Source organism: Sinocyclocheilus grahami, unplaced genomic scaffold (assembly GCF_001515645.1).
Source record: "Sinocyclocheilus grahami isolate Dianchi unplaced genomic scaffold, SAMN03320097.WGS_v1.1 scaffold26.1, whole genome shotgun sequence".
Lineage (NCBI taxonomy): Eukaryota > Metazoa > Chordata > Actinopteri > Cypriniformes > Cyprinidae > Sinocyclocheilus > Sinocyclocheilus grahami.
In genome coordinates this window covers 1,040,577-1,058,909 of record NW_015505205.1, presented here as the reverse complement: position 1 = coordinate 1,058,909, position 18,333 = coordinate 1,040,577, and the positions used below count along the sequence as shown (strand labels likewise).

The 18,333-nt window shown below is 34.8% G+C and overlaps 2 protein-coding genes across 2 annotated transcripts in view; one reads left to right on the top strand and one right to left on the bottom strand.

The window, feature by feature from the left end:
• The window catches only part of LOC107565789 (actin-binding LIM protein 1-like), an 85,780-nt gene extending 72,415 nt beyond the window's left edge, over positions 1 to 13,365 (bottom strand). Inside the window, exon 1 of the mRNA XM_016251172.1 lies at positions 13,192 to 13,365. Coding sequence (XP_016106658.1) covers positions 13,192 to 13,204 — 13 coding nt within the window. The 5' untranslated portion in view covers positions 13,205 to 13,365. The remainder of the gene's footprint in view (positions 1 to 13,191) is intronic.
• Positions 13,366 to 15,439: 2,074 nt separating this feature from the next.
• On the top strand, positions 15,440 to 17,631 carry LOC107566072 (TruB pseudouridine (psi) synthase family member 1). Its single transcript, XM_016251453.1, has 6 exons — positions 15,440 to 15,490; positions 15,591 to 15,672; positions 15,760 to 15,832; positions 15,935 to 16,074; positions 16,931 to 16,987; positions 17,089 to 17,631. The coding sequence occupies exons 1-6, from the start codon at positions 15,461 to 15,463 to the stop codon at positions 17,316 to 17,318; spliced, it is 612 nt and encodes a 203-aa protein (XP_016106939.1). The 5' UTR covers positions 15,440 to 15,460; the 3' UTR covers positions 17,319 to 17,631.
• The last annotated feature ends 702 nt before the right edge of the window (positions 17,632 to 18,333 follow it).

The following is an 18,333-nucleotide window of genomic DNA, read 5'->3' as shown; positions in this document are numbered from 1 at the left end:
ATATATATATAAAACTTGCTATGTGCACTGTGCTAGACTAACTGAGACTTGTCACAGCACTTGTATATTGTCGCTCTCTCGTTGTCTGATTGCTTCTACTTTGTAAGTTGCTTTGGATAAAAACGTCCACTAAATGACTAAATGTAAATATATATACAGTATATTAGTTTGGGATCAGTACGATTTTTAATGTTTTTAAAGAAGTCTCTTCTGCTCATCAAGGCTGCATTTATTTGATCAAAAATACAGAAAAAAACAGTAATATTGTGAAATAGTTTTACAATTTAAAATAACAGTTTCTACGTGAATGTGCTTTAAAATATAATTTATTCCTGTGATAAAAGCTGAATTTTCAGTATCATTACTCCAGTGTTCAGTGTCACACATGATCCTTCAGAAATCATTCTAACATTCTAATTCATAATCAATGATTGAAACAGTTTTTTTGGAACCTGTGATACTTTTGTCAGGATTTTTTGATGAATAAAAAGTTAAAAAGAACAGCATTTATTTAAAATAGAAATCTTTTGCAACAATAGAAGTTTTTACTATCACTTTGTATCAGTTTAGCACATCCTTGCTGAATAAAAGTATTAATTTCTTTTTTTTTAAAAAGAAAGAAAAAAATTTACTGACCCTAAACTTTTGAACAGTAGTGTATATTGTTACAAAATATTTATATTTTAAATAAATGCTCTGCTCTTTTTAACTTTTTATTCATCAAAAAATCCTGACAAAAGTGTCACAGGTTCCAAAATATTAAGCAGCACAACTGTTTTAATCATTGATTATGAATTAGCATGTTAGAATGATTTCTGAAGGATCATGTGTGACACTGAAGACTGGAGTAGAGAAATAGAGTGGAGTGGAGATAGAAAACCATTATTTTAAATTGCAATAATATTTCACAATATTACAGTTTTTTCTGTATTTTTGATCAAATAAAAACTACATTTAGTATAGAAGTAAAGCATATTTACCACATTTAGATATAATATTATATATATATATATATATATGATTTTTTAAAACTTGCAAGCCTTAAAAACCTAAAACTTTTGTGACTACGCAGCAGTGACCCGATCGGGCCAGTGACAAATTTGTCAACTGTCACGAGCATCTTTCACGCCGGCCCTGATCCATCAGGCAGTCCTTATTGTCAAGCCCTGAACAGTTATTTTAAACTGAAATGCTATTTCACAATATTTTTGATTAAATTAATTCAGCCCTGGAGAGCAATTTGTTCTTTTAAAAACACACAAAAAATTTACTGACCCTAAACTTTTGAACAGTAGTGTATATTGTTACAAAATATTTATATTTTAAATAAATGCTCTGCTCTTTTTAACTTTTTATTCATCAAAAAATCCTGACAAAAGTGTCACAGGTTCCAAAATATTAAGCAGCACAACTGTTTTAATCATTGATTATGAATTAGCATTATAAGATCGTTAACATTAAATAATATTAAATAATATTGCTAATTGTTCTCTAATATATAATTTACTGACAATGTTTCATGATATTTCTAACTATTTACTTCAACTTAGTTCCATTTTGAAGCACCAGGGGACAGTAGAGAGCATACAGGTAGATCGAGGGAGAAAAAGGCACTTGGGGTCTTGACATCCATCAATATTCAAACCTGCTTCCCCATGCAATGCAACGCTACCCACTGCGCCCTAGCTATAATAGTTTTTCCATTTTAAATGCAGAAATATTAATAACAGCTCTCTTAGAGTGACCGATTTAGTTAACAAATACTCAGAGGGCCAAAAACCACCATCTACTGTCCAACATATTCAAATTACCCTGAGAAACCGGAACATGAGGTAGGTTAGACAAGAATAAAGTAGCAAGGTAGTCATCAAGCATACTGACAACAGTCAGGTAGGAAAAGTAGATAAAAGTATTCTGGATTCTCTGATGCTATATGAAGCCACTGCTGCACACATATAGACCTGTCATGTTCAGTCACTCTTGTGTGATGTAAAATGCACATCTTTGTCCACCTTATGTCCTATTACACATATGTTCTGATTCATGCAAGGTCAACACAATCAAGCAGCTAATCTGCACAGAGAAGTGCTCAGGGGCTTGTCCACACACTTGGAAGCTGAATCTCTTTAATAACGCTACCGGGCCTTCCATCCATCTTGACATTCTTACACTTGACCAGTCGAGTTGCTGAGGAAAGGATATGCATGTGTTATCCATGGACTGTCAAAGCTAATGATGGGACATAGTACTGGATCCACTCCAGTTCCCTTTGGATGAAGGTTATTAAGCCAACCATGCATGGTTTAATAACCTTCCTCCAAAACATCAAACAATACTGCCTTTCATCGCCATCCGGGCCCACGTCTTATTGCATAACATTTCTCCATGTGGCGTATAGAATTTCTCATGGCAAGAGTGAATCACTTCATAGATGAATGCAGGCAATGTAAGGAGCGTCATGACGAGGAACGCTGACATTATATAACAACCATTCACAATGCATCAAGATTTCAGTCTCTCTCCATTTTAAGACTCAAGTATAGTCATCAAAATCATTAGATGCACAAGTGTATCACCATATATGACTATTTTAATGGCCGTGCAATGTAAACATCACAAAGTATGGAAATTCATTAATATGGTAGGGGAAGATGCCAACCTTAAGAAGAATAAGTGTTTATTTTTAAATTGTAACATTTTTAAATTTAGGTTGCATTAGCCAATGTGTTACTAAGGGTAATAAATAGAAACATTTACTAATTTAGTAAAAAAAAAATTGTAAAAACATTCAAATAGTACTAGGGTAAGATAAATCCCTACCTGTGGTAAGAATGTAAAAGAATAATTGATATAAAATTCTTAATTAGCCATTCTATTTAAATTTGTGTTTTGAATAACCGACAACTGACAAAGCAGGATCCCAGAAAAAGAGATTAATCTGAAACATAATTTTCATTATCAATCATTTTATCATTTATTAATATAATTTTAACAATCAAAGAATAAGAAAAACAAAAAAAGAAATTATTGGTGTACATTTTACAAAAAATATATACTTTTTCATGTTTAAATAAATGTTGCTTGTCATTTTTTTTGTAATTATTTGTGAAATGTACTAGCAATTTCTGAATAATTGTTTCTGAATAAAGTAAATCCTACAGCATTTATTCCCAGTATTTTTATTGAACTTCAAAATAGAAACAATATTTTGTACTTAACAAAAACATCAATATGTCTACAAATACAAATCTCATAGACAAACAGACACAGAATACTTTAATATGTAAATTAATAAAATGTCACAGACCACTATTTTCCAGAGACACAAAATAAATACAATTTATCTCAAAAATGTTTTGACTGACTAAAATATTGATATTCAGACAAAATGACAAAATTAAGAAGAACATAGCCATTCATTAAATGTGTTGAGATTAATTTTTGTGCCATCTATGATCTAGAGAAACAATAAGGTGGGAATCTAAGCTTATACTATATGCAAGTCATTGTAGGGTGTTTTGTACAATATTAAACAGGGGGTTCCTGCTCTATTTCTATATCCACCAAGGGGTCCTTAGTGTAAAAATGGCTGAATACCCAGGTCAGTATTGAAAACGTATATAAACTAATAGCAAGTGAAATTTTGTTAAGTGTTGCTCCCCCTAGCTGCACGTCTGAAAAGTGCAAGAAAATAACTTGTTACACACAAAACCCAGGGCCAAAAATACAGCAAATCTAATTCAATCAAACACAGTCCACTGCACACCATGGCAATTACCAGCTCAAGATTCACTTCACAGTATGAAATATAAGCATGCACACCATAAAAATGGCATACACGTGCTAACAGTGCAGTTCTCATAAGATAAACACAATGTTGGAAGTGTCATAAACTTAACATTTAGATGCCAATAATAAACAGATTGTCTTCTCATAATTTGACACCTTCTTATTTATATGATCCAAATTAGAAAAAGATTCAAATATCTCTGTGGTATGTGCTTCAAATATTACAAATGAAGTCGAAAACTCAAAATCCTTTGTTTGTTTGTTTTATCTGGCTGTGTGACCCTAATTCAACATCCCTGAAGGAATTTCACTCCAAAAGAATTGCGTTAGCTATTAAAACCACACAGACACATTCATCTTTGTTGAGAAATTTAGAACAAGGTGCTTTTGACATTTACGACATGGAACGGGATGTTTCTTCACACTGTGGGGATTAAATGACCGCATCCCTGCTTTATTTCTCACACACAGGCTTGCAAACAGATGCATGCTCTCCAGGAGCAATAAAGGTGAAGCGCTATGTTCAGCTCCACCCATTGGCTGATTAAACTGGCTCATCGTGAATTGCCCTGCAAAACCGTAAAGTAGGCATTTGCCACATCTGTTCCAGGGTTCAAAATATAAAAACACACACTCTCACGAACACCCACAGAGAGAGACTATGAGAAAGAGGAAGAAAAAGAGAGCCTTATCAACTTTGCACTAAATGGTTACACTTGAGAGAATACTGTAACAACAAAACCTCCTGCTTTCAGTCTTCAACAACTGCTCCGTCAGTGTTCATTGGACTCACTTGAAGAGGAAATGTTGGGGAAATTCTTTCACAATGTCGTAATCCTTTCCAGAGTTTTTTTATTTTTCCCCTCTGCATTTTACGTGAGGTTGGTTTGAGTTATATTCCTGGCGTTTACCGTGCAAACAGCCCACGGTATCAGAGGTTGCTCGGAAACATCGTGGGGGTGTTTATTTGTTTGGACGACCTTCAAACCTTCAGCCAACCTCAGAATCAAACCTTAAGAGCCCTCTCAGCCCTTAAGAGAGTGCCATTACAGACCCACGAGCACCAGAGCACATAGCACCAAAGTCTCTGGAGAGAACAAGGTGCAAGCAAGCAAGACAAAAAATGTATCAAACAGTGTGTCTTGACCAGGTGTGATACCACAAGCAACAAGCACTGAACATGATCTACAACACAGCCAGTCTGAACATATTTGATAGATGATAGTATATGATTAGATAAATGTTACATTATATGGAGGCGGATTAATATGGACTAGTGAGGTTTCACTGTAGGCGGGTCTCCCAGCGCAAAACAGGAATAGAATGAAGTGATTGGTGGAATAGCCTGTCACTCACAGAGGGTCGATCCAATTGTTTCAATATTTATTCAAAAATAAAACTGTAAATTGATAAATCACTTATATATATGCTTAAATGAATAAACAGACATGGTTAAATTCATTTAATTAATTAATATTTAAAATTTACCAAAAGATTAGTACTAAATAAGCATTTCAAAACATTGGCCAATTACTTTTCTTAATTCGTTTGCAAACTGCTTTTCTTAAACTTTTTGCCAAATGTCAACTGAGTTAAAAAAAAAAGAAAAAGCCATTTAAAAATACTATTGTATTTAATTACATCTATTTATTTGTCACTTTGAAAAGTGAATTTATTCATTTACTTTTTATTTTTGAATTAATACATTAATAAATGATTTCTTCATTTTATTCTTAAATGGCACTTAAATCGTCCTCCATATTTGCTTGTTGCAACTGGTTAGGACAACATTTATGAAAAAAAACAGCTTTTATTGCCTGCCACTTTATTGCTTCATGCCCGGTTAGGAGGACACTGTATAAAAGCATCTAATTGCATCTGAAATGCGTCTTAACACTGAAGCATTAAAAGCTTTGAGTGGGTTCATAACTCAAAATCAATTTGCTGATGCACCATTTAGTACGTTGCTGCAAAAAGCAATGTTTATAAAATACGTTACCGCAAAATCTCACGTGCAGTGACTGGATATACTGTAAGAAGAGTGTGACAGGGGAGAGAAAGCTCTCTCAGGGTCTAATCACACAAAGAGATTGCATGTTATCAGCAGCTCTAAAATGATGTCAGGTAGCCATTGGCGATGGCCTTGTCGCATACACAGCACTATTCATTCCTCATCATGCTCCCCTTTTCACTAATGTAAGCATACTGTAACTCGGATCTTAAATATATTTTAAAATATAACTTATGCTTGTGATGGCAAAGCTGAATTTTCAGAAGCCATTACAAATTTCAGTGTAACATGATCCTTTAGAAATCAATCTAATATGTTGAATTGGTGCTCAAGAAACATTACTTTTTATTATCAGTGTTTGTTAATTTTTTTTAATAAAAAAAAAACTGCGATACACTGCCATTCAAATATTTGGAATAAGTAAGCATGCATTAATCTATATATTCTCTCTTTTCTTTAATCAAATTAAATACAATTGAACAAACATAATTGAAAACATAATTTTATCACATTAATTTCCCAGGCCAGTTTAAATAGCAAAGGGTTTATGGTTTCATCATATTAAAAAAAAGTCATGAGGATGAAGGCTCAAAAAGAGTGAAAATGGTCATGAAAACTGAAATATGAAAAAAAAAAAATGTGCATTTGAAAATGACCCCTTTATAAAAAGCCCGGACAGTGTCATGTCAGTGTGCATCATTCAGGCAAGCCTGATCATTCTCTGAGCTGGAGGGGGGCTTTAAAATAACACATTCAGACATTGCAAGCAAGCAAAAATGCCTTGACAAATGCTCCATATATCTGAATTTTGGATTTGAGAGATTCCATCAGTTGTGGTATCAAAAGGTCAGTTTCTATATCCCGTGGGTTGACAGAATGCTGGGTAAACATGAGAGCCCAACACAGTGTTAGAAACATACAGGCCACTGGCCTGGGCAACAAAACGGATGCTACTGTTTCAGTAATGTCTGATCCTACATCTGCTGCTCCCAAGCCACGGTCTGGAGAGCTATTATTAATGCAACTGTGCCCTGCTAAGAAGTAATTAATGTGATTGCTTCTGCTCTTACTGCAGGTGGTCTTTTTGGATGCAGCAATTAAGCCCTTATACTGCCGTGACCTTGTAGATGACCCACAAATCCACTTTGCCAGGAAAACTGCAAATATTGCTCTCAAAATAAGGCTCATAGGATTGTAAGATCTTTCCATTCTAAATGGATTCTGTCTTCAGTTTATACTAAGTGGACGTCCATGCATCAATATTCATAAGTGGATCAATCAGGACTACAGGATTATTACTGTGATGTACTGAAACGACATTAAGTCAGAGTATATATAATGGCGGCCTCTCTAAGCCAAATCAATCATTTTGAAAGAAAGCATAACTGTCATAGTTCCACACCGCAATAAACTGTCACAAGAATTAACAGTTATTTCTTTTAAATGAGGCATTTCTTCTTGCCTTGATAATGGTTTGCAGACTCTGGTTTTTAAACATTTTACTGTGTAATTTAACCATTTCTTATTAAAAATAATGAAAACCCACAGATAAAATGCTTTGCAATGTCAATATTCACTCAAACCCATGTAAGAAGAATATACAAACTATCTATGACTTTATTTTACAGAATAATACCCACACTGTTCATGCAAATCTTTAGTTAATATTTAAAGCTTGTCTCAGTTAGCAAAAGTAACCTAAGGGGATAGAGTTTTGCAAAATTACATTTTTTTTCCCGAAGATTAAAAAAGAGCAAAAAATCTCCCCTATAAGAAAAAAGAAGGAAAAGGAGAGTGAGCTGCTTTCTGATGTAATAAAGTATGTAAAAACAGATGGTCTGAAAATGCAATAAATTGGATGATTGTGCAATTTAAACCGTGGCTAAAGGGGCAGAATCACACGCTCACATTGACTTTACCTTGACTTATTTTGCTTTAATACTGAGCTAATAACACTTTCTGTTACTGAAACATATTCTTAAACCCAACCCTGAAACATCACAAAACATTTAAGATTTTCATTTATTATTTTGCATGTTTCTTTAGCCATTTGAGACTACTGGATTATAGGTCATTTCAGGATTTACTGTCTTTCTGGGGACCCCACAATGTAAGTCAAATCTGACACACACACACACACAAGTAAAAATGTCGGTTTCTTCTATATTTTCACAAGGTCACTATAAGAATCAAGAAGACAAGGTATCAAATGCACTCTGGATTTTGTGATTAAGATTTTTTTACTACAGTGTAGAGCATAATGATCCTTCGTTTTGAGAGGGATCTCTATGTTTACTTTTAGCCACATCTTCTACAATAACACAGGAAATAATTGGGACAAAAGTCGGCTGGTAGCCAGTAATATCAGCAGCCCTTTCCCCCACTGGTCTGTAACTGGACTTCTGTCCACAAAGTGAGATAAACTTAGGAAAGCAAACTGGCTTTGACATGAACCAGGCATCAGGAGAACGTGGCCTAAAACATTTTGTCAAATGCACGGTAAGATAAATTCCCAGTTGAAGCTAAGCATTTACTCTGTAGACTCTCGAGTGGCTCTGGAGCTCAGCACAGATGAAGCATTCGTCAGGATGGTGATTTTTTTTTAGTGCAGAAGCACAGAATCAGCAGCCCACAGGGAATACAGAGCTCAGGAGTGTGTGGTCAGCTGGAATCAGAATGATGGCCTCCATCTGGTGCTTACACACCTGCAAGGTATATATATATATATATGTGTGTGCGTGTGTGTGGCTGTGTGTGTGTGTGTGTGTGTGTGTGTGTGTGTGAGTGCGCGCTTGTACACTGTACATACATAGAGGAGGCCAAAAGTCAAAATATTTTTTAAAAAGGTCAGATGTTCTCATTTCCACTCAAGAACAAGATGCTCACTGGATCATTCTCAAATAATGCTAGTTTTGCATAACAATTTGTATTGTAATGTGTATTGTTCGTATTAAACATGATAAATATTAAAGAATGTTAAAGCATTTCAGGTGTCTCAGTGGTTGGACCCACTGTACATGTTTTATATGTATCATTTGTGTGTATCAGAAACAGAATGAAATGGAATGGGAAATATGTAACAGTTACCCTGTATGACTTCTTAAATTTCCATGAAATACTGGTTCCTCCATCATCCCTTCCCCCTCTCCACTTGACCAGCTCATCCAAAGAGAGGTGACATCCTATTATAGGAATGTAGTGGGTCTGGGCTTGGCCAGCTGAGGGCAGTTTGGGAACAGAGAGTGGCAGAGGGGCAGCTTCCTGGTGGGATCAAGCTTAATTAAGCCTGGAACAACAACTAAAGCCCTGTGGCTTTCATGAGGCTGAAACCCCAGCAATCAGCAAACATGCTCCACTTCCCCTGGTCATCCTAACGGTGGCAGGTCTGTAGTGCAGATCACCACCAAGTTCACATAAAGAAGCAGAGCCGACGGCTAAACGTCAGCATACAGTTCAAAGCATAACATTTAGACTTCTTAAAGATCCAATTTTCAAACTTTTACATTTGGCCTGTTTTTTTTGCACATTTTAGACAGACTGTGAGCCTGTGCTATTAAGTGAGACTGTTTCTGATTCTGACTGTTTCAGTCATTGAATCATTTACTTAACTGACACGTTCAAAGCCACTAATTCTATAAAAAATGAAAGAAGCAACTGCTTTCATGATTCAGTCATTCACACAAACCTGATAGATTCAAGAACAAAACAAGTGCCTTGCTTTGTGGCCAACATGTCTCTGAAATGCAGTGGTCTCCCTCATCTAACATACCCGATTCAACTTGTCAGCTCATTATAGAAACTTTCAGACCTGAAGTAGGTCAGAAAATGTAAAGACATGAGAAAATATGATGTGTGTCAGAGCCGCATCATGTTCAGCAGCGGGAGCTCTTAAAGTAATAGCAGCCAAACAACCTAATAACTAAGCTGCTGTGATGCCTGTTAATCAAAGAACAAAAGAAAAAAGAAGAAATCAATAACTTTCATAGCTTTAAGAATTCATCTGTATTCAATTCAAAATTTAGTGTTCGATAATTGTATTCAATTTCTGTATATTAAAATAGTCTAATAAATGATCAATTTGATAGTTCTCAATTATACTGTAATGTTGAATGGCTAGTCAATGGATAAATATTAGGGGGAAAACAATTTCCTAGACACATCAGTAGTATTGGTATCAGTGATACTGGCCTTCAGTCATTAAAAAAGCTTCTATTATACAAATATTAAAAATATACTGTCAATCTGTATAAATGTAATATGGGAGTAAGACTACTAAATCACTCACACAAATGATTCATTCAAAAATAGTGATTCATTCAGGAACGAAACGCCACTATACCTGTGAGTTGCTCATGAAAGTGTTAACGGTTAATCCTGCTTTTATTTTGTTTGGACTATTTTCAGCTTTTTGTTGGCAGAGCAAAAATATATGTTACAATGTGTTTCAAAAATATAAATTACTTAATCATAACAGCCTCTTAATAGACCTTTTGCATCAGAGCTTCATAAAACAGTGCCATTACCTTACACCACAAATTCGGTATATTCTAGTTATTTACTGAATCCTGTAATTTAGCTTAATTGACTGTGTTGAAGCTATGTGCAGGAATGATTCAAACTATTTATCCAGCAAACACAACTCTGACTAAACCCAAGTGACTAAACAGGATACAAAGAAAGCGTAGCATTGAGCTGGACAGCAGGAATTATGATGTGTCATTCTGCTGAAGTAAAGTGACTGTGTTTCCGTGTCTCTGAAGCAAAGCCATGTCAAACACAGTAGGTTCTATTGCAGCAAAACTCCAAGCGCTCTGGATTCCATCCTGCTCACCCCCATCAAGAGACAAGTCTCAGAGTCTGACAACCACTTAAAGCAATGATAAGAGACATATCTTACAGGGGCTTGGATGACCTGAATTGGGACAGTGATAAGTAGAGCACACCTCGTTTACAATCCTCAGTCTAATCAGTCTTGAAATATCTCACAAGAAGTTATTTAGTCATTTAGAATTATTTTCTTGTGTTGTAACACATTAAAGGAATAGTGAGGGTGAGTAAATTATGACAGAATTTGAATTTTTGGCTGACCTATAGCTTTAAGAAACACACTGAACCATCATCAGTTTGTTTTTCCATCTCAAAAACGGCCAATTTCTGAAGGTGAAAGTGATAGAGCTGTCACAAAGTCGTCTTTCCTGGAGAATATATGTGAGGGCTGTTGGGAAAGAAAACAGTGGTATCACTGCTCTGATTAAAGCTCAAAGAAAAGCAAGTCTTGAGAGGTTCCTGCTCGCTGGATGTTGTTAGAGACGGTTTACTTTTCAGATTCTCACACTGATTTCAGCAGACAGCTTTAACTGGGCTTCTCCAGGGGCCGACAATGATCTTGGGTCCAAGAAATGGAGATACAGAGAGAAAGAGGGAATGCCCCATTAAAAGATGTGTGAACAATTGGGAGGATATTGAGAATCACGTCAAGAAAATCTACCAGTTAGTGTTTAATTGTTTGTTCTTTTGAATAGAGGAGAACGGAGGTAGTTGTCACAATTTTTTACTTCAGTAAATATTTCTCAGGGTTTTTTTTTTTTTTTTTTAATTACATGCTTTTAAGTCATGGCTACAAAAAAGTATTTCCATTATTATTTCCCAGGAAAAAAAGATATAGTTTATTTAACACACATTAACCTTTTTGTGACAACATGCCCCAACAGCAGTTGCACTTATATTCTAAGCTGGTACAATAGATCCTGCCATTAAAGAGCTTTTTTGCTTTTGCATGCTGTTTCATTCATTGTTTCATCACAAACCTTATATTTAGTGAGATATAACCTCCTGTATGACCGCTTGCTCTATTTATCCCTACTTTTGATTAATTGTTTTTGCTTTGTCAAACTTGTTCCACAGTTTTACAGATGTCTGGTGTGATAATTGCACTCCAGTGACCTCAACAACTAAAATGAAATGACTGGACAACTGGGAAATGGCTTGTTGATCTTAAGTGCAAAGTTTAAAGTGAACTCCATTACTCTGGGCTACTAGGGGTCATAGGGACATGGCAAGAAAAACATGGAATTGCACTTGGAAGTAGACAGTGCTGTGAATAGGACTTCACCAAAATGTAACGGTCTGAAAGCAAACTCAAGACCGAAGTTAAACACACTTCCAGCCAAAATGTCTGATGCAGGAATTGTATGACCGAAAACCTCCAGATTTATATACAGAACTATTCTGCATCTACTTCATTTTAAGTTGCAGTCTTTGTCATTTAGATTTAATTCAAAAAGACTGCACCATTTGAAGAAAAGCACCATTCTTGAGAACAACTATATAATTATTAAAAAAAGAGACATAAACTCTGTAATACTGGCATTCATCCACTCGAGCCTCTCTAGCCGAGATAGAAAAGCAAGTCTCAGACTTAGAAATCACAAAAGCTAAATCAATAATACTGCAACACTTTTCAAGAATAATTTCTTAGACACACAAGTTTTTGAACACATGCTGTAATTATAGCATGCTCGAGGCTTATGACTGAGTCTGTGGCTCATGGTGGCAGTAGCCCGATTCTTTAAATAGACTCAGCATCACAAATCATCTGCAGTGGTTGCGGTGAGTCTGTAATTGAAGTCCAGAAACCATTTGAAATGTCAAAGCAAGAATAATAAAAAGAAACATTCAGTGGGCATATACATAGCATCATCTTGTGTGACACTAATATGAAAAGAAGAGAGGACAAAATGCAAATAATACACTAGTCAAGTAATAGGCTTTGTTTCTTCTTTGTGTCCTTTCTTGAACTTATTTAACCCTTCAGTTGTCTTCAGGCCATTTTTTTAAGTCTGTAAAGAATATAATAGGCCTACAATAAACATCACTTTTTTAATTGGAAGTTTGGAACCAGATCTTGTCAGGAATCCCTGAAGAAATTGTGAGATATTATGCAAAGTCAAAAAGAAAATTATCCAGATAAAGGGACACCTTTCGCCAAAACTGTCTCCCAAACTTTTTTTTTTTTTACACAAATTGTGTTAATGCATCAAAAAAACATCAAAATTCCATTTCAATAGCCTACACATCAGAAACAGAAAAAAGCAAATTAATAGGCTACTAAATTTTTATAGTTAAGTAGGCTACTACGATAATGCATGTAGCATTACTAGTTTAACTCACATGTAGTTGTCAGATTTGACATATGCAAAAACAACTGTTTCAGGACAGGTGTAGAGAGATGACAGTCTCATCGCGTCTCAAGTTAAAGCTAGCTTCATTCTCAGCAGAATAAAACTCGTGTCAGATAGACTGACCTCTTTATGAGTAGGCTACGTATGAATAAGACATTTGTCCTCGCAAATTAGAGCATGCCTTTTTAAAACTACATAAAAACTGCTTACCTCTTGTTGACATGATGCAGTAAGAAAACTGTGGATTTTCCTCCTGAAATAAAATGACGGTGGTCGCCAATGTGCCTTTCAATCCAAAACACAAGTCCCCGACTTCAGATAAGCAGAAAGTGTGCGAGCTGTATGTCCACGAGCAGCGGAGCAGCTCTGGCGCTAGGCATCAGTGATCACCACAAAGCGCGACTGAATAACGGGAACCGGAGGCTTACACAATGGGCGTGTCCTCAAAGATTGCTACGGTATGTGGCTACAGTTACAGCTGAAGCAGTTATATTTTGACTAGCTACTCCTGCTTTAATAGTAACTACTGTTTTTCTGACTTTAACAGATTGTGATATTGCTTTTTAAGTTTTTATATTTTATATGATCTTTGCAGACCCTTTCTTTTCGAAGATTAAAATCACTGTGATTTGTCTAGTGTGTACATTTATAAAAGATCGCACTTGGTTAATGTACCATTTAAAATGTACCATTCTAAAAACGCATTAATAAACAGAATTATAATAATACTGTTATAATAATAAATACACCCTCTATTAGTAGGCTAACACAATATTAGTCTAATTGCATAATAGCCTACTTATTCTAATACTAGGCTACTTTAATAATAATACTTATTCATAATCCTTATTATATAGGCCTAATTGATATGTGGAAATATAACAAACAGCCGACACATTGTTTTGTTTATCCTACGGCTACACTTCTTCAGTAATAGTGGGTAAATGTCGCCATCATGTGCTTCAATATTTTACTGTGAACTTTAAAGGTACAATCTTCGACGCCTTTATTTGAATAATATAATATTTTTTTTTATGCTGGTAGATTTGCTTTTATACGAGTTAGTAAAATACGAAGGACGAAAATGCTTATATAAGAAAGCAGACAATTATATTATGATCAGGGGCGGATTTAGTGATTTGGGGGCAAAATACAGGAATGGGGCCCTATACAATTTCACACATTTACAACCTTGAGGTTCCTTTCACTGTTGCTCGCTGCTGCACGACCGTGTCCCATAGTTGTGTCTAATCTTTTAGATTTTTCATGTACATGTTATAAATAAAGGATTTCTTTAATGTTGTAAATCCCTTGTTCACATTTAAACAGGTTATAATAGTATTAGAGTAGGTTGGACACTAGGTGGTGCGTTGGGGTCATTTTCACTATGCAATTGTCTACACAACGCAAGGCTGTCTAATTCTAAACTTTAAAATATACATTTATTTTTATTTATTTTAATTGCACATTTAAATTAAACTGAAGGAAATTATACATTTACATGCTTAAGGTTTATTTCAACCAAACATGAAGTGTGCCTGTGTGGAAAGTGACTGTGCATGGTCCTTCTTGGGTCTTTCACAAAAACGAGTGAGCGCCATTTAAAAAAATTTAAATAGGACCTATATAATATGCACTGTTGCTTAGTATTAAAATTATAGCTTCAGATGCGTGATATTTGTAAGGCCCTATGAAATCCGTTTTATTTTTTCCAAAATCTTTTTTTCCGTTTAAATTTTTCTGGATTCCGTTTTTTTCTTTTCTTTTTTGTCTGGATGATTATATTAAATTTTAACAAAAAAAAAAACATGTTTAGTTAATTAAAATCATGAAACTTGTTTAATTTAACAGCAATTTTGGCATATTAAATGTTTAACAAAAATTACATTCTTAGGGCCCAAATTCTGCGCTTTTTTTTCTGTATTCCATTTTAATGGTTTAATCAAAAACATATCTAATTAATTGAATTCATAAAACAACTTAATTTATTAATTTGTATACAATAATAGGGCCCTATGAAATTTTAATTTTATTTACTTATTTTTTTAGAAATTCTGTGTTGTGTATTTTCATTTTTCTGGTAATCAAATGAAGGCGAAAACATTAATCTATCTTTTATTCCAATGAAAATTAAACAACCCCTTTTAGAAGTTTACTGTGTAACGAGCAATGTCACGGAATTCATTAAATATTGAAAGAATAAATCAAATGCAATTCAGTGCACTTCAATCAAACCGCGATATGGACTAGTGTATGTGAATATTAATTGGGGAAAAAAACTATTTAGCTACTACAGACAAACAGCGTTTAAATATAATCTTGTAATTGAAATGTACAAATGCAAACAAGTATGAAAGAAAATGAAAGAAAACATGTAAGTTATGGGATTTTGCTTCAAGGATATGAAATAATATAAAATATGTAAGAATATAACTTAACCTAATGTTTTGCAGTGGTTGGAATTGGTGAAGGAACAAAGATGCTCACCACGATGCTTGCAGGATCAAAGGTAAGTATTTTCTGGGTCATAACATGTTTGTGTGTCTTTCTACATTTGTCATCCACATGTTTTATTACTGTAACATTTGATTCTATGTTTTTTTTCATAGAAATACAGAGCTGTTGCAGAGTTAGGCAAAGCAACTGATACGCTTGACGTCACAGGAAATGTTGTTGAAGAGAAGAGTTATGGTGAGAAGAATTATGATTTTGCTTGTGATGAGGGAATGGATATTTCACAGAAGTCAGTCTATAAAGATTAGTGCTTGTTTTTCCCAGATCACATCACAAAAGAGGCTTTTGAGGAGAAGCTGAAGCAGTTTACGGGTGAAATTATGCAGGTTCCACCTCTGTAAGTCAATTTGTTTTGCTTGATACACAATACACTCTTCATAGACGTCTAAATGAATTATGTTTCTTGACGTCATAGAAAATCTGATGTTTGCATTTAAAGATATTCAGCCCTGAAGAAGGATGGCCAGCGCATGTCTGTCCTGCTCAAGCAAGGTCAAGAGGTTGAGGCTAAACCTGCACGTCCAGTCACAGTGTACAGTCTCTCTTTACAGGACTTCAGCCCGCCATATTTCACCATAGGTTTGTCATTTAAATGCTAAATTTGGAAAGACATTATATTATAAGTATTAATGAATGGTAAATGTGTTTTCTTGTACAATTTCATTAATACTGTATTTAGAGAGTTTAAGAAATAATTCACCCAAAAACAAAAAAACAATTCCCTGAAAAAATACTCATCCCTCAGGTAATCCAAGATGTAGATGAGTTTGTTTCTTCATCAAAACAGATTTGGAGAAATTTAGCATTGCATCATTTGGTCACCAATTGATCATCTGGAGTGAATGGGTGCCGTCAGAATGAGAGACCACAGTCCTTCAATTAACATCTAGTGAGGTGCAAAGCTGCATGCTTGTAAGAAACAAGCCCATCATTAAGGTGTTTTAGCTTTAAACCATTGTTTCTAATCAAAATATGTGCTCATAATCCATAAAAACGCTTCCTCTGGTGAAAACGCCCATCCCCTGTTGTCCTCCCACCTCAGAGTCCACTGACATATTTGTTTAGAAATGTTTTGTTTTCGCTTTTCACTTCATAAGACATTAATTAATGGACTGGAGTTGTGTCTGGATTGAAGTGTCGATTATTGTGATGCTTCCATCAGCTGTTTAAACTATCATTCTGATGGCACCCATTCACTGCAGAGGATTCTTTGGTGAGCAAGTGATGTAATGCTACATTTCTCCAAATCTGTTTCAATGGAAAAACTAACTAATCTACATCTTGGATGGCTGGAGGGTGAGTACATTTTCAACAAATTTTCATTTTGGAGTGCACTATGTTAGAAAACATTTTTTTCTCCATAAAATCATTGTCATGCTGAACAGCTTTAGTTCATCTTTTTCATTAAATTTAAATCTACTTTTTGTATTTACAGATGTTGAGTGTGGAGGTGGGTTTTATGTCAGAAGCTTGGTTGATGATCTTGCAAAAGGTAACACTCTAGAGATATTTATTTCTTGTAATACTACCCTCAAACATTAACATTTAATTTACCTGACATAATAATCTGATTTTCACCCCTGTACCCCGCAGCTCTGTCATCCTGTGCTCACATCAAGGAACTCACTCGGACCAAGCAGGGTCAGTTCACCCTGGAAGAGCACTCATTGAAGGAGGATCGTTGGACATGGACAGATATCTCACAGGCTCTGCAGCCCTGCCCAAAGCCAGCGGGGCAACAAAAGAATGCCAAGAAAGCTAAATCAAAGTATAAGCCCACCTCATCTGAATCTGAGGGTGACAATGGTGATCAAAACGATTAAAGGTGATGAAACAACCCATCTGATTCACAAATTACATTCTCGGTGAGAGAACTGTAGGAAATTGTCTGGTCCACTCTGATTTGATCTGGCCTCTACTACCATCCATGTGTATCCATCTTCATGGCCAAATGAGGATAAAACAGGTGGCATCATCAAAATAGATAATAGATTATTAATTAATCTGAATTCACTTAAAGAAAAATTAAAATATACTTGAAAATAGTTATTTTGTTTGTTAATAAATGTCTATGTCATTTAATTTCTTTTCCAGGTCAGGAAATGTCCTAGTCTTTTACGTGTTGTTTTCATGTTTGGTAAAAACCATAACATTTATAATAGAAGCAATACATAACATCAGATTATTGCTGTACTCATGTTTTGGAAAATAGCAATAAATTACACTATTGTTTAAATGTTTGGGGTTGGTAAGATGTTTTGTTTCAGAAAGAAGTCTCCATAATAACTAACAAGACTGCATGTATTTGTTTAAAAAATACAGTGAAAACTGAAATATTGTGAGATATTTAAAGAAAATATAATAAGTAAATATTTTTTTTAATGGAATAGAAAATATTAATAAGTAAATATTTTAATTGAATATTATTCCTGTGATGGCAAAGGTGAATTTTAAGCAGCCATTACTCCAGTCTTCAGTGTTACACACTGTAAAAAAAATTCCGTAAAAATGTCAACAATTCTGTGTTTTTCTGTCAATATGGGGTGCTGTGTGTACATTGAGGAAAAAAAAATAACTTAATTAATTTTAGCAAATGGCTGCAATATAACAAAGAGTGAAAAATTTAAGGGGGTCTGAATACTTTCCGTACCCACTGTATATAGAAGGTGCACAGTTTCATTCACACAGACACTAAACGCCATCATGGTAACACACTTGAAACTGAAATAATGCAATAAACATTCATTTAACAACATTAGGTGTAACACACAACCCTAATATACAAAACTGATAAGAAACAACTAAGAAGAAACATAGTTATTTCAACAAAAAAACATC

What these genes read in the sequence shown, in the direction of transcription:
- LOC107566072 (XM_016251453.1), top strand. Translation starts at nt 15,461, where the DNA reads ATGCTCACCACGATGCTTGCAGGATCAAAG. An exon ending in CGATGCTTGCAGGATCAAAG is followed by an intron (nt 15,491 to 15,590) that starts GTAAGTATTTTC and finishes TTTTTTTCATAG; the next exon opens with AAATACAGAGCTGTTGCAGA. An exon ending in TGTTGAAGAGAAGAGTTATG is followed by an intron (nt 15,673 to 15,759) that starts GTGAGAAGAATT and finishes TGTTTTTCCCAG; the next exon opens with ATCACATCACAAAAGAGGCT.